At 57.7% G+C, this 13,209-nt stretch overlaps 2 protein-coding genes across 2 annotated transcripts; both read left to right on the top strand.

The window, feature by feature from the left end:
• Window positions 1-180: 180 nt before the first annotated feature.
• LOC306948520 (D-serine dehydratase-like) lies at window positions 181-5,767 on the top strand (the record flags this gene model as incomplete). The annotated part of the gene is given in 10 exon segments (XM_079538159.1): window positions 181-185; window positions 1,600-1,900; window positions 1,903-1,986; window positions 1,989-2,251; window positions 2,347-2,627; window positions 3,779-3,965; window positions 5,052-5,173; window positions 5,243-5,438; window positions 5,505-5,610; window positions 5,678-5,767. Coding segments are annotated over 10 exon segments (1,635 nt in total).
• Window positions 5,768-6,711: 944 nt separating this feature from the next.
• On the top strand, window positions 6,712-12,271 carry LOC306948519 (tumor necrosis factor receptor superfamily member 16-like; the record flags this gene model as incomplete). The annotated part of the gene is given in 8 exon segments (XM_079538158.1): window positions 6,712-6,841; window positions 7,848-8,069; window positions 8,072-8,172; window positions 8,175-8,264; window positions 9,652-9,787; window positions 10,603-10,801; window positions 10,869-11,014; window positions 11,967-12,271. Coding segments are annotated over 8 exon segments (1,329 nt in total).
• Window positions 12,272-13,209: the final 938 nt, after the last annotated feature.

Here is a 13,209-nt window from a genome sequence, read left to right as displayed (position 1 = left end):
ACGGGTGCACGTGGCAGCCACCTCCTGTCTCATGTCACAAGCTGGGGGAATCTCAGCTGTGTCCCCACGTGTCACGGGCATGGGAGGTCTCAGCCTGGTCCCCACATGTCACCATCGTGAGGTCTCAGCAGCCGTGTCCCCTGGTGTAATGAGTGCAGGAGGTCTCAGCTATATCCCTTCATGTCGTGAGTGTTGACGGGGGTCTCAGCTGTGTCCCTCTGTGTCACAGATGTGGCAGCCTCCGCTGTGTCCCCACTTGTCATGAGTGAGGGGATCTCAGCTGTGTCCTCTCATGTCGTGAGTGTGATGGATCTCAATCCCCACTTGTCGTGACGAGCTCAGCAGCCAGATCACTGCATGTCACCATCACAGGATCTCCGCAGCATTGCCCCCACTGGTGTCATGAGCGTAGGGGGCTCAGCAGCATTGTTCCCATGCGCTAGGAGTGCAATGGATCTCAGCCACATGTTACAAGCATGCGGGGTCTCAACTGTGTCCCCTAGTGTGACCAGCACAGGGGTCTCAGCAGCAAGGTCCCCGCATGTCACAAGTGCCCAGGGTCTCAGTGACCCCGAATCCCCACCTCCTTGCTGGCATCCTATCCCCATGCCTGTCCCCAAGCACTGTCAGCGCCCGTGTCCTCCCCTGCCCCTGCCAATTGCCGGGGCCCCACGGCTGGCAGCGACCTCTGTCCCTGGGCAGGGCTGGCCGCGGGTGCCCACGGCATCACGTGGAGCTGCACCAGCACAGCCACGGCCAGAGGCCGCCGGAGCCGCGCCGAGAGCAGCCACGGCAGTGAGGTAAGGACAGATGGACGGGAGGGCTTGGGGTGCTGCTGGGATGGCTTTGGTGGGAGCCTGTGGGGAAACTGAGGCACGGGGCGCTCCCCGAAGGACGTCAACCTCTGCTCCTGCTCCTGCAGGGACAGGGAGAACCCCGTGGCAGTGCCAGGTGGCACTGTCCCCGTGTCCCTGAGGCCAGGTCCTGGGCCCGGCTGCCCCACTGTCCCATAGGTCCCGGTCCCATAGGTCTACATTCCAGGTGTCCAACTCCCAGGTGCTCCTGTTCGCTGGGTCCCTATCCCGGATTTCCCTGTCCCAAATGTTCCCCCGTCTCCCTGTTCTCATTATCTTGGGTATTCCTGTCCCAGGTGCCTCTCTAACCTCTAGATGTCCCTGTGCCAATTCACCCTGTCCCCAGGTGTCTCTGTTCCAAGTGTCCCAGCTGTCCCTGTCTCCGTGTGTCTCAGTCCCAGGTGTCACACACTCAAGTGTCCCTGTCCCAGATGACCGAGGTGTTCTGTGTGTCCTGGCACCAGAAATCCCAGTCCCAGGTGTCCCTGTCTGCAAGTGTCCCTGTTTCCAATGTCCCAGCTGTCTCCAGGTGTCCCTCACCCAGGTGACCCAGGTGTCTCTGTTCCCTTATATCCCCATTCTGCTGTCCTTGTCCCAGGTGTGCTGTCCCTAGGTGTCCCTGTTCCTCATGTCCCAGCTGTTGTTGTCCCCAGGTATCCTAGACCCAAGTGCCCCTTTCCCAGATGTTGTTCCTCCTGTTATCCCATGTGTCCTCATCCCAGCTGTCCTGACCCAGGTGTTCCAGGTGTTCCAGTCCCACGTGTCCCTACTCCCAGTGTCCCATGTGTTCTTGTCCCAGCTGCCCTATCACCCAGAGTCCCCATTCCCAACCTTCCAGGTCATCCAGGTGTTCCAGGTGTCCCAGCATCAGGAGGCCCTATCCCCCAGCATCCCAGTTGCCAATCTTCCAGGTTTCCCATGTCCCAAATGTCCCTGACCCAGGTGTTCCAGGTGTCCTAACATCACATCCCTATCCCTCAGCATCCCTGTTCTCAGTCTTCCAGGTGTCCCTGGGTGTCCCAGTGCCACAGCTGTCCTTATCTCCTAGTATCCCAGACCCAGGTGTCCTGACCCAGGTAATGCAGGTGCTCCAGCTGTCCTTATCCCAAATATCTCTGCTCCAAGACAGCCAATTCTCTCACCCCTCCCACCTGGACCCCTCCCATACACACTCCACCAGCTTGCAGGTCGAGAGTGGTGACCAGCCGCCCCGGAACCCCCTCAAAAAGTGTCTCCAGAAGAGTGGCCATGTGGTTGGGTGCCCGCCTGGACACGCTGCCCACCCCAGCACTGACCATCGACCGCACCACGGCGCGTCGCAACGCTGAGCGCATGCGGGAGCACTGCCGGACCCTGGGCGTCCGCCTGCGACCCCACGTCAAGACCCACAAGACGCTGTGAGTGCCACCCTTTGTCCCCAGTGTCCCCCACATCCCCGTTATCCCCATCGTTCCCACCAATATCGCTTCGTCCCACGGATGGTTGCCTAAAGGGAAGGCGGTTTGTTGGCCACCGGCGGCACGCGGCGCGGCATCGCCGTCTCCACATTGGCCGAAGCGCGTTTCTTTGCGGACGGTGGCTTTGATGACATCCTGCTGGCTTACCCACTGCCCACCGCACGGCTGGAGGAGTGTGCAGGGCTGGCGCAGCGCCTCGAAGCTTTCCACGTGCTGCTGGACCGCCCCGAGGCGCTGGCCTGCCTGCGGCAGCGGCCACTGGCCCATGGCAAACGCTGGCTCGTCTGGCTGAAGCTCGACTGCGGCAACGGCAGAGGTGGGGATGGCGATTGGGGATGGGGTGGGGGGTCACCAAGGCCTTGATTCCCGTGGGTTGGGGAGGATGGGGTGGGTCAGCGTCTCCTAAATATCTTTCTCACCATTCACCGCAAGATGCTCCGTGAGGAGATGGCCCACGTTCCCCCAAAAGCCCCAGCGGCTCAAGCCAACGTGTGCCTATTAATCCCCAAAAAAGATTTCATCCACCCCAAGGACCTTCCATGGAGAGATGTTCCGTGCGTCCTCAAAGCCCCCAGCCCTTGTAACACTGTTTGTCCATGAATCCCACAAGCCCCATTTGCGCCCACTCCAAGGCTGTTTCATGGAATGATGGTCCACGTGTCTCCAAAGCTTCCTCTAGCTCAAGTTACTTATGGGTCCATCAGCCCCCAAAGCCCTATTTATTTATCCAACCACCCCAAGGATGGTCAGCGAGGAAGGGAAGTCCCTTGTGCCCCCAAAACTGCCAGCTCCAGCTTACCAATATAGGGCCATCAACCCCAAAAGCTCTATTTGTATTCAACCACCCCAAGGATGGTCAGTGAGGAAGGGAAGTCCCTTGTGCTCCCAAAACTGCCAGCTCCAGCTTACCAATATAGGGCCGTCAACCCCAAAAGCTCTATTTGCATCCAACCACCCCAAGGATGGTCAGTGAGGAAGGGAAGTGAAGGGAAGTCCCTTGTGCTCCCAAAACTCCCAGCTCCAGCTTACCAATACGGGTCCACGAGTCTCAAAATCCTCACTTACACCCAACCACCCCAAGGGTGGATGGTCAATGGAAGAGGGATGTTCCCAGAGCCCACAGCAGCTCAAGCCAATGCGGGTCCAATAATCCCCAAAAGCCTTTTTCATTCACCCCAAGGAAGCTCCATGGAGAGAGATGCCCCGTGTGTGCAGGTTTAGGGTTAGGCAGTAGGATTAGGGTTAGTGTCAGGGTTAGGGATTAGGGATAGGTTGAGTTAGGCATCAGAATTAGTGTTAGGGTTATGTTAGGGCCAGTATTAGGATATAGGGTCCATATTTATGTTCCATGCAGGAAGGACATAACCAACCTTCCCCATCCATCACAGAACCCCCAATCCCACCCACCCCATAGCAGCATCCCACTCCCATCCTTACATCCCCATGACCCTGTTTCCTTGCTGGCAGCTGGCGTGCGCCCGACGGATCCTGCAGCCCTGGAGCTGGCCCGGGCCATCGCCAACGATGCACCCAAGGAAGTGACATTGGTTGGGGTCTATGCACACTGTGGGAACACCTATGGCTGCAGTGGGGCAGACGCCATCCAGGCCATCGCCAGGACCACCACCAACGCTGTCCTCGGCTTTGTGGCTGCGTGAGTGCGTGCCCCAATAGGGACCCCATTGTACACAACACCCGGCCCCAAACCTGGCTAGAATTAAGGGGAATTTTTATAGGGGCTGAGCCCTTTGCTCTGTCCATCCCATAAAACCACCAGCCCCAGTGTGCTGGTTGTAAATGCAAATCGCCCGCTTCCTGCCGGCCCCATAAAGCACGGCCCCACAAAGCCCTGAGCCCCAGGGGGCCGGAGGGGATGGCCCCAAACCCCTTTGATGTGTCCCGTCCCCAGTCTGCCCACCTCCCTTTTGTCCCCCAGGGGAAGAGCTGAGTGGGGTTTCACATCCCAGAGTGAATTGCAGACGGATGTTTCTCCCTTCCCTTGAGGTCAGCGGGATCTCTGGGTGCACGGGGACGTTCTCCAGCTCAAAATACCCCAAACATTCAAGGAGTTCAAGGCCAGCTGTGCAGGGTTCCCCTTATGAGCCCCCATTTTTCAAGATCTGGGACACATTCCCCTAAACCCAGCTTCAGAATGCACGATGCCTGACACATGTGGGGTGCATCTAGGGGGAGAGGGGGGGATGAAACCCAAGAGGGAGACCCCAGGCACAACGTGGGGGCTCCCTGCACATTGGAATTTGGTTCCTGCACATCTGGAAAGATGCTGAGCACATTAGAGTGTGTGCTCTGGCACATCTTGGGGTGGTAATTGACCTTATCTGGGTGTCCCTTGTAACAGTCAGCTCTGGGAGGGGTGAAAACCTCCACACTTGGATGGCCATGGCACATCTGGATTATCCCTTGGCACAGTTTTGGTTGGGAGGGAACTTCTTCCACGTCAGGATGGTGCCTTGGCACGTTTCATGGGGGTCCTCTTCCACGTCTGGTTGGTGACTGCACATCTGGGTGGGCCCCAGCACACTGGGGATAGGGGGGGTGTTAACTTTTCCACATCTGGATGGCTCTGCCATCACACCTGGACGGTTCCCCTTCCACACCTGGATGAGACCCAGACTCCCTTGTGGTGTCGTTCCATTGCGCGGGGGGCACATTTGGCCCCACTCGATGGCACGACAGCGGTGACACCCAATAGGTGACATTCCCCTTTTCCCCCCCCCAGGCTGCGGCAGGCTGGTGTGCCCTGTCCCCACGCCAGCATCGGCTCCACTCCCTCCTGCAGCCACCCCATCCCTGAGATGTCCCAACTCACCGAGCTGCACCCGGGCAACTACATCTTCTACGGTGAGTGCCCACAGCACCCCGCTGCCCCACCGTGTCCCAGCACAGCCCCGACCCCACGGCTCTCTGCAGACCTGCAGCAGACACAGCTGGGCTCCTGCCAGCCCCAGGACGTGGCCATCCGTGTCCTCACGAGGGTTATCGGGCACTACGCGCACCGAGGGCAGCTGCTGGTGGACTGTGGCTGGACAGCACTCAGCCTGCATGGGGCAGGAGCAGGACGGGGCCCCCAGGGCTGCGCTGCCGTCGATGGGCACCCCGAGCTGCGGTGAGTGACGGGGTCAGGGACGGGGTTGGGATGGTGGCCCAGGGACATGATGGTGTGACCTTGCAGGTTGGTGGGGCTGACGCAGGAGCACGGGCTGTTGGAGCACGCTGATGGACAGATGGATTTTGGGAAGTTCCCCGTGGGCAGCGTGCTGGCGCTCATCCCATACCACGTGAGTGCCGTCCCCCATCCCCTTGTCCCCAATGTCACCCCTTGTGTCACCCTACTCTCCCCCGCAGGCGTGTGCTACGGCGGCCATGCACCCTGTGTACTACGTGCACGAGGAGGGGCAGGTGGTGGCCCTATGGCACCCCGTGCGTGGCTGGTAGGGCCCCATCCCACTGCCCATAATGAGGACCTGCACCCACAATGAGATCCTATAGCCATAACGAGGTCCTGTGCCCACGATGACATCCTACACCTACGCCGAGATCCTGCAGTCACACTGAGATCTTGCAACCCTGCTGAGATCCTCATGGCCAGCACGAGATCCTGCAACCACACTGAGATCCTGCAGCCGTGCTGACATCCTGTGAGCATCACGAGGTTGTGGAGCCATGACAAGACCCTACACCCATGATGAGAGACCTTACACCCATGATGAGAGATCCTACACCCATGATGAGAGATCCTACACCTATGATGAGAGATCCTACACCCATGATGAGAGACCCTACATCCATGATGAGATCCTACACCCACAATGAGAGACCCTACACCCATAATGAGAGATTCTACACCTATGATGAGACCCTACACCCATGATGAGAGATCCTACACCCATGATGAGAGATTCTACACCCATGATGAGAGACCTTACACCCATGATGAGAGATCCTACACCCATGATGAGAGACCCTACACCCATGATAAGAGACCCTACACCCATGATGAGAGACCTTACACCCATGATGAGAGATCCTACACCCATGATGAGAGATCCTACACCTATGATGAGAGATCCTACACCCATGATGAGATCCTACACCCATGATGAGAGATCCTACACCCACAATGAGAGACCCTACACCCATAATGAGAGATTCTACACCTATGATGAGACCCTACACCCATGATGAGATCCTACACCCATGATGAGAGATCCTACACCCATGATGAGACACCCTACACCCATGATGACACCCGACAGCCATGATGTGATCCTACACTCATGATGAGATCCTACACCCATGATGAGAGACCCTACAACCATGATGAGACCCTACACCCATAATGAGAGATTCTACACCCATGATGAGATCCTACACCCACGATGAGAGACCCTACACCCATGAGGAGATCCTACACTCATAATGAGAGATCCTACACCTCTGATGAGACACCCTACACCCATGATGAGATCCTACGCCTACATCAAGATAATGAAACCACACTGAGATCCTGTGGCCCTGATCATGTCCTGCATCCATGCTGAGATCCTGTGCCCATCTTCAAGTCCTACACCTACACCAAGATCCTGCTGCATTCACGCTGAGATTCCACACCTACACCAAGATCATGGAATCATGGAATGGTTGGGGTTCGAAGGAACCCAAAGGATCATGAATCTCCAACCCCCCTGCCACAGGCAGGGCCACCAACCTCCATATCCAATGCTAAACCAGGCTGCCCAGGGCCCCATCCAACCTGGCCTTGAACACCTCCAGGGACGGGGCATCCACAGCCTCTCTGGACAGCCTGTTCCAGCACCCATGTTGAGATCCTACACCCACACTGAGATCCTACACCCATAACAATGTCCTGCATCCCTGCTGAGTTCCTATACACATCCTAAGATCCCACACCCAAGACCCTATACTCACATTGAGATCCCACAAACCCATGCTGAGATTCTATGCCTACACCAAGATCCTACACCCACGCCGAGATCCTACAGTCATGCTGAGATCCCATATTTGTGCTGAGATTCTGCATTCATTTCCTCAGGAGGGGTCAATAAAGTCGCTTTTCCCATTTCTGGATGCTTTTTGGGGGAGCACTGGGACTTTCTGGGGCTCAGTGAAGGCAGTGAGGACGGCATCCTACTTGTCACCCTATAACTGCCCCATTGAAATCACCCGGCCCAGGAGGCTCAGCCGTGGGGCAGGGTGGGTTGTGGAGATGGTGATGGGCATATGGGGGGAATGGGGATTGCTCCGTGGGGTCCTGGGAGAACAGCAGGGTTGAACTGGGACATGCAGAGGCCGCATGAGCCTACAGAACCCGGGCTGAAGGTGGGGGGAATTGGGTGAGCTGGGATGAACCCGGCTGAATGGGGCTGAATGGGGCTGAACCAGGCTGAGCTGGGCTGAACGGGGCTGAAGCGGGCAGGACACCATCTGAACACAATCGGAACCATTTCAACTGGGCCGGACCTGAGCTGAACAAGGCTGAACTGGCTTCAAACAGTCCAAAATGCTCCGGATCAAACCGAACCCGCTGGGCTCCGACCCCGATCCCGGCCTCCGCTTTCCCGAACCCCGTCCCGAACCGCTCCGGACCAAGCCGAGCCCAGCCGAGCGGCGAAGGGCGTGGCGTCCTTTGGCCCCGCCCACACACATCAGCCAATGGCGTGGCGCCGCGCCCCTCCCTGCGGGGCCGCGCCGAGCCGAGCCGGGCCGAGCGGAGCGGAGACGAGAGCGGGCGGAACCGAGCGGAGCCGAACCGCGCCGAGCCGAGCCGAGCCGAGCCGAGCCGAGCCGAGCCGGACCGAACCGAGCTGAGCGGCGCGCCGTGGGGCCCGGCCCCGCCATGCGGTGGGGCTGCGCGGCGCTGCGCCTATCGCGGGCGCTGTGCCTGCTGCTGTCCGCGCCGCTCTGCCCGCAGGTCCGCTCTTTTTTTCTCTTCCCTTGTGGCGTTATTCTGCTTTCTTTCTCTCTGCCCTATTCAAGTTTGTTTTACTTTCCGTCCTTTCCCCTTTTCCTTGCGTTACTTTGTCGCATTCTGCTTTCTTTCGGCCCGTGTTACTCTGCTTCCCTGCACATCGCTGCGCTTTCTCCTTCGTTTTGCTGCCTTACTTCGTCTCGTTTTACTCTACTGTAAATTTTGCCCTATTTTCCTTATTTTACCGTATTTTACTGCACTTATTCTTAACATTCTTCACCTTTCTTTACAGTATTTTAATTTATTTTTACTTATTTTGCTGCATCTTGCTTTATTTTTCCTTATTTCACAGTATTTTATTGCATTTTACTTTATCTTATTTTACTTCACCTTTTTTTACTGCATTTTGCTTTATTTTTCCTTTAATTTCCTTAATTTTCCTTTATTTCCTTTCGTATTCGACTTTATTTTCCTTCATTCTTTATTTTCCTCATAATTTTCCTATATTGTTTTCCTCTGTTGTTTTGTTTTACACCATTTAACTTTCGTTTATCTTACTTTGTTTTGCCACACTTTGCCCTATTTTGCCCTATTTTGCCTTATTTTGCCCTATTTCCCCGCATTATTTCCCTGCATGTTCCTCAACCCCCTCCCTCTCCCCCTCTCCATGCATGGGACCTCCCCCCCCCCCCCCCCCCCTTTCCACCCCATCTGGCTGCAAGCTGAGGGCCAGGGGCACCGTGTGGGACCCACATGGGACTGGGACCCCCCCGACCCTCCCCATCTCAGCCCCACTCAGGATACGGCCCCACACAACCCTGGTGGGGCCAACTGGGGGTTTTGTTTGTGGGGAGGGGTAATGTGAGCAGCTCCCAAATTGGGGAGGGGGGGGGAGGGGGTTCTTTGGTGGGGGGACAGATGGAGGAGTTTGTGGGTTTTTGAGTGGGGGATGCAGTTAAGGTGGTGGGAAGGGCAGAGTTAAGGGGGTATGGGGCAGAGTTAAGGGGATGGGATGGGCAGAGTTAAGGGGATGGGTCAGAGTCGATGGGGTGCACAGAGTTAAGGGAGTGAGACAGGGCAGAGTTAAGGGGATGAGATGGGGAGGGTTAAGGGAATGGGATGGGCAGAGTTAAAGGGATACAGGGCAGAGTTAAGGGGACATGCTGGGCAGAGTAAAGGTGATGGGATGGGCAGAGTTAAGAGGATGGGATGGGCAGAGTTAAGGGGATGCAGGGCAGAGTTAAGGGGATAGGATGGGGCAGAGTCAAAGGGATGCAGGGCAGAGTTAAGGGGACGTGCTGGGCAGTTAAGCGGACGTGGCGCTGTGGGTTCGGGGAAGCTGTGGCCGCTTGCAGGACGCCCCACATGACTCCCCCATGTCTCTGGGCAGGTGTCGGCCCGCAGCCCGCCGTGCCCCAGCGGTGCCTGCACTCAGTCCGGCGAGTGCTGCTCCTCCTGCCCTCCAGACTTCGGGGCGGCCGTGCCCTGCGGCCTCAGCGACACCCAGTGTGAGCCCTGCGCCCAGAGTGAGTGCCACCCCAGAGCCCCACGCCTTCCCCTGTTGCCACCCACTCCAGCCTGGCTGTGAGCCTGGCCAAGTGATGCGCCATGCGTGCAGCCGCCTCTCCAACACGCTGTGCGTGAGCGAGCCGCTATGGGATGCTGCGGGGCCGTGCCTCAGTTTCCTCATCTGTAGCACTGAGGCAAGCTCCTCACTCTTAGGGTGCACAGCAGAGAAAAAAGGAGGTGCATTGTGCCACGGGGTGACCCCAGAGCTCCTCTTATCCCCACATCCCGTACTCTGAGCCTCCCAAATCACTAAGGTTGGAAAAGATCTCTTAAGACCCCCGAGTCCAACCCCCTACCTTCACCATGCCCATTGACCACATCCCTCAGTGCCACATCTCCACTGTTCTGGAATACATCCAGGGATGCTGACCCCCTCCCTCCCCCCCAATCCTGAGCAGCCTGTTCCTGTACGTTCCCACTCTTTCGGAGCTCTGAGCCCCCCTCGGAGCCCCCCACCACCCACATTCCCTCCTCCCCACCATCGCCAGCTGCTGCCCCATGGCTGTCATCACGCCCCGCATGCAGCAGATGCTCCCGGCGCTGCCGGCATTGGGGCTTTGATGTGGTTGGGAAGGGATGGGGGAGGTTCGATGGGAGGGGGCACCTCTCCCTTTAACCCCATAGTACTGGATCTGATTTCCTCCCATCCCAAAACCTACTCTGGTCCCACCTGGGGGTGCCGTTTTGGGTACCCCCACCCCATTCCAGGGGGAAACCGAGGCAGCGGCATCAGTGGGAGCGTGAAGGGTTTTCTAATCCCTCATTCCCACAGAGAAGGACCCGCATATCCCAAAACGGGCCGAAGGAAACCTCCCCAAGGAGAACAGCACAGGCCCCACCGCCTCAGCCACCTCCGCCTCCACCTTCGTCCCTCCCCTCCCTGAGGACGTGGGGCAGAACATCATCCCCGTGTACTGCTCCCTCCTGGCTGCTGTGGTGGTGGGTCTCCTCGCCTACGTGGCCTTCAAGTGGTAGGTTTGGGCTTTCTGGGGGTGGGGGGATTGGGGGTGAGGGGACGGTGGGTTTGACGCGGCGCAGCTGGCACACGTGCAGGCAGAAGCAGCAGCTGGCCAAGGCACGAGCAGCCGAGCTGGGGACGGCGGCCGAGGGCGAGAAGCTGCACAGTGACAGCGGGGTGTTCCTGGATACACACAGCCTGCAGGAGCCACACCAGATCGGCAAGGGTGAGCATCACCCATAGCTGGGGGTGTGTGTGTGGGGGGGGGGGGGGGAGGGAGGGTGGGCTGTCCCGTCATTTCTTTGGCTGTGGTGGGATGGGGTGAAGGAGCACCCCGTGTCTGGAGGCATCTAAGGGAGATGGAGGTCTTGTGGAGGGATTGGTGCTGCCCAAATTGGGTTGGGAAGCATCCGTACCTTTGAGATCACACAGGGAAGCACCTCATCCTTGGGGGTAATCCAAATAAGGGCTGCGGAGCACCCATACCTTGGGGATCATCTGTTGGCACTGGGGAGCACCCATGTATTGAGGATCATCCCCATAGGGCCGGGGAACACCCATGCATTAGGGATGAGATTGAGGGCCAGCCAACGCTTGGGAGCGATCTAATGGGGTTGGGGGGCACCCAGACCTTTGGGGATAATGCTGATGGGCTTGGGGAGCACCCACACAATGGGGATCATGGATTGGGGTTGGAGAGCACGTATTCCTTCCTTGGGGATTGTCTGGATGGGATCGGGGAGCACACGGTACTCGGGGATGATCTGGATGAGGTGGGGGAGCAGCCGTACCTCGGGATCATGTCCATAGGTTTGGGGAACACCCGTACTTTAGGGATGATTTGGATGGAGTTGAGGAGCACCCATGGCTTGTGGATCGTGTCGATGAGGTTGGGGACCTTCCGAATGATCCGGATGGGGCTGGGGAGCACCTGTAGTTTGGAGAGCACCCAGATGGGGTTGGGAGCACCCAGATGGGATTTGGGTATGCCCATCCCTTAAGGAGCATCCGAATGGGGGGTGAGGGTGCACCTTTGCACAGAAGAACACCCAGATAGGGTTGGGAGCACCCATGCAGGGAGCAGGGGATGCCACAGGAGCGGCAACACCGGGGGGGGGGGGAACAGTGGGGTCACCGGTGCAACTTTTGGTGCGTCAATGCAGACCTTAAACCCACAGCGCCCCGTCTGGAAGCCCGAGCCTACAGCTCGATCCCACAGCAGCGACGGGAGGAGGTGGAACGGCTGCTGGAGAGCGGTGGTCCCAGCGGGGACTGGCGTGGGCTGGCCGCCCGCCTGGGCTACGGGGATGAGGCCGTCGGCACCTTCGCCCGCGGCCAGGCGCCCGCCCGCACCTTGCTCGCCACTTGGGCAGCCACAGAAGGGGCCACAGTGGAAGCCCTGTGCCTGGCTTTGGCTGCTATGGGACGGCAGGACGTGGCCGAGTGCCTGGCGGGGCCGGGAGATGCCAGCTCAATGGTGTGAGCCCAGCCGGGGGGCTCCTGGCGCCCCCGCGGGGTGAGGAGGAGGAGGAGGAGGAGGATGGGAGGTGGGGATGCGCGGCCCCGTTGGGTGGGTGAGGCTTTGGCCACCAGCAGCGTTATCCTGCCGTATTACTCTTGGGTTGTTTTTTTTTAAGTCGTTTTTGTACTTCAGGGGGGTGGGGGAAGTGTCCTTTTTTGTACTTTTGGGGTCCCAGCGTGGGGTCGGGATGTTGTGTGCCTGTTGCCTTGTGGTCTTTGCATTAAACAGCCGACGTGCCTTCGTGTCGCTGGTTTGTCACAGCTGCTCCATCCCACGGTTCCCCGCTCCCTTCGTGGGCCTTCCTTTGGGGACAGCCCTGAGCTCAGCAGCGCACAGGGACACAAAGGAGCACTTCCAACCCCCTCCCCGAGCTGCCAGCAAAACCCAACTCCCTTCATCCTGAGGGCAAAACCAACGCGTTACGGGGCGGATGGGGATCCCAACCCCAAACGACAACGAAGGGCTGCTGAGGATGGTGGAATACCTGGAGTTGGAAGGGTCCCATCAGGACTCGTGGCTCCACGCAGCAGCATCCAAAACCCAAACCCACCCAGCTCCACACCGTGCCATCCACAGGTCCATCCCCACCCCCATCCTCTGCCCAATACCCTCCCAGGTCGGACACAGCATTGATTTCATTTTATTTCATTTTATTTTTTTTTAATTTTTTTTTTTTTTTTTTTTTTTTTTTTACATAAAAAGTTCAGTAAAAATTGGATAAAGTAAAATGATTTAAGCAGTAAAATCAATCTTATCAACATAGCACGAGGCTGCCAGAAATTCAGGGGCAACCCGTTCCGGAATATTTACATGAGAACAGATTTAAACCTCGCAGAACAAAAACAAGAAAACAAAACGAAAGGAAAAAAAAAAACAAACCCCAAAACTATCCTTACAAA

This window comes from Tetrao urogallus, assembly GCF_951394365.1.
Source record: "Tetrao urogallus genome assembly, chromosome: 7".
In the NCBI taxonomy this organism is placed as follows: domain Eukaryota; kingdom Metazoa; phylum Chordata; class Aves; order Galliformes; family Phasianidae; genus Tetrao; species Tetrao urogallus.
Note: the sequence above shows the minus strand (reverse complement) of the source record. Positions and strands in the feature narration are given on the sequence as shown.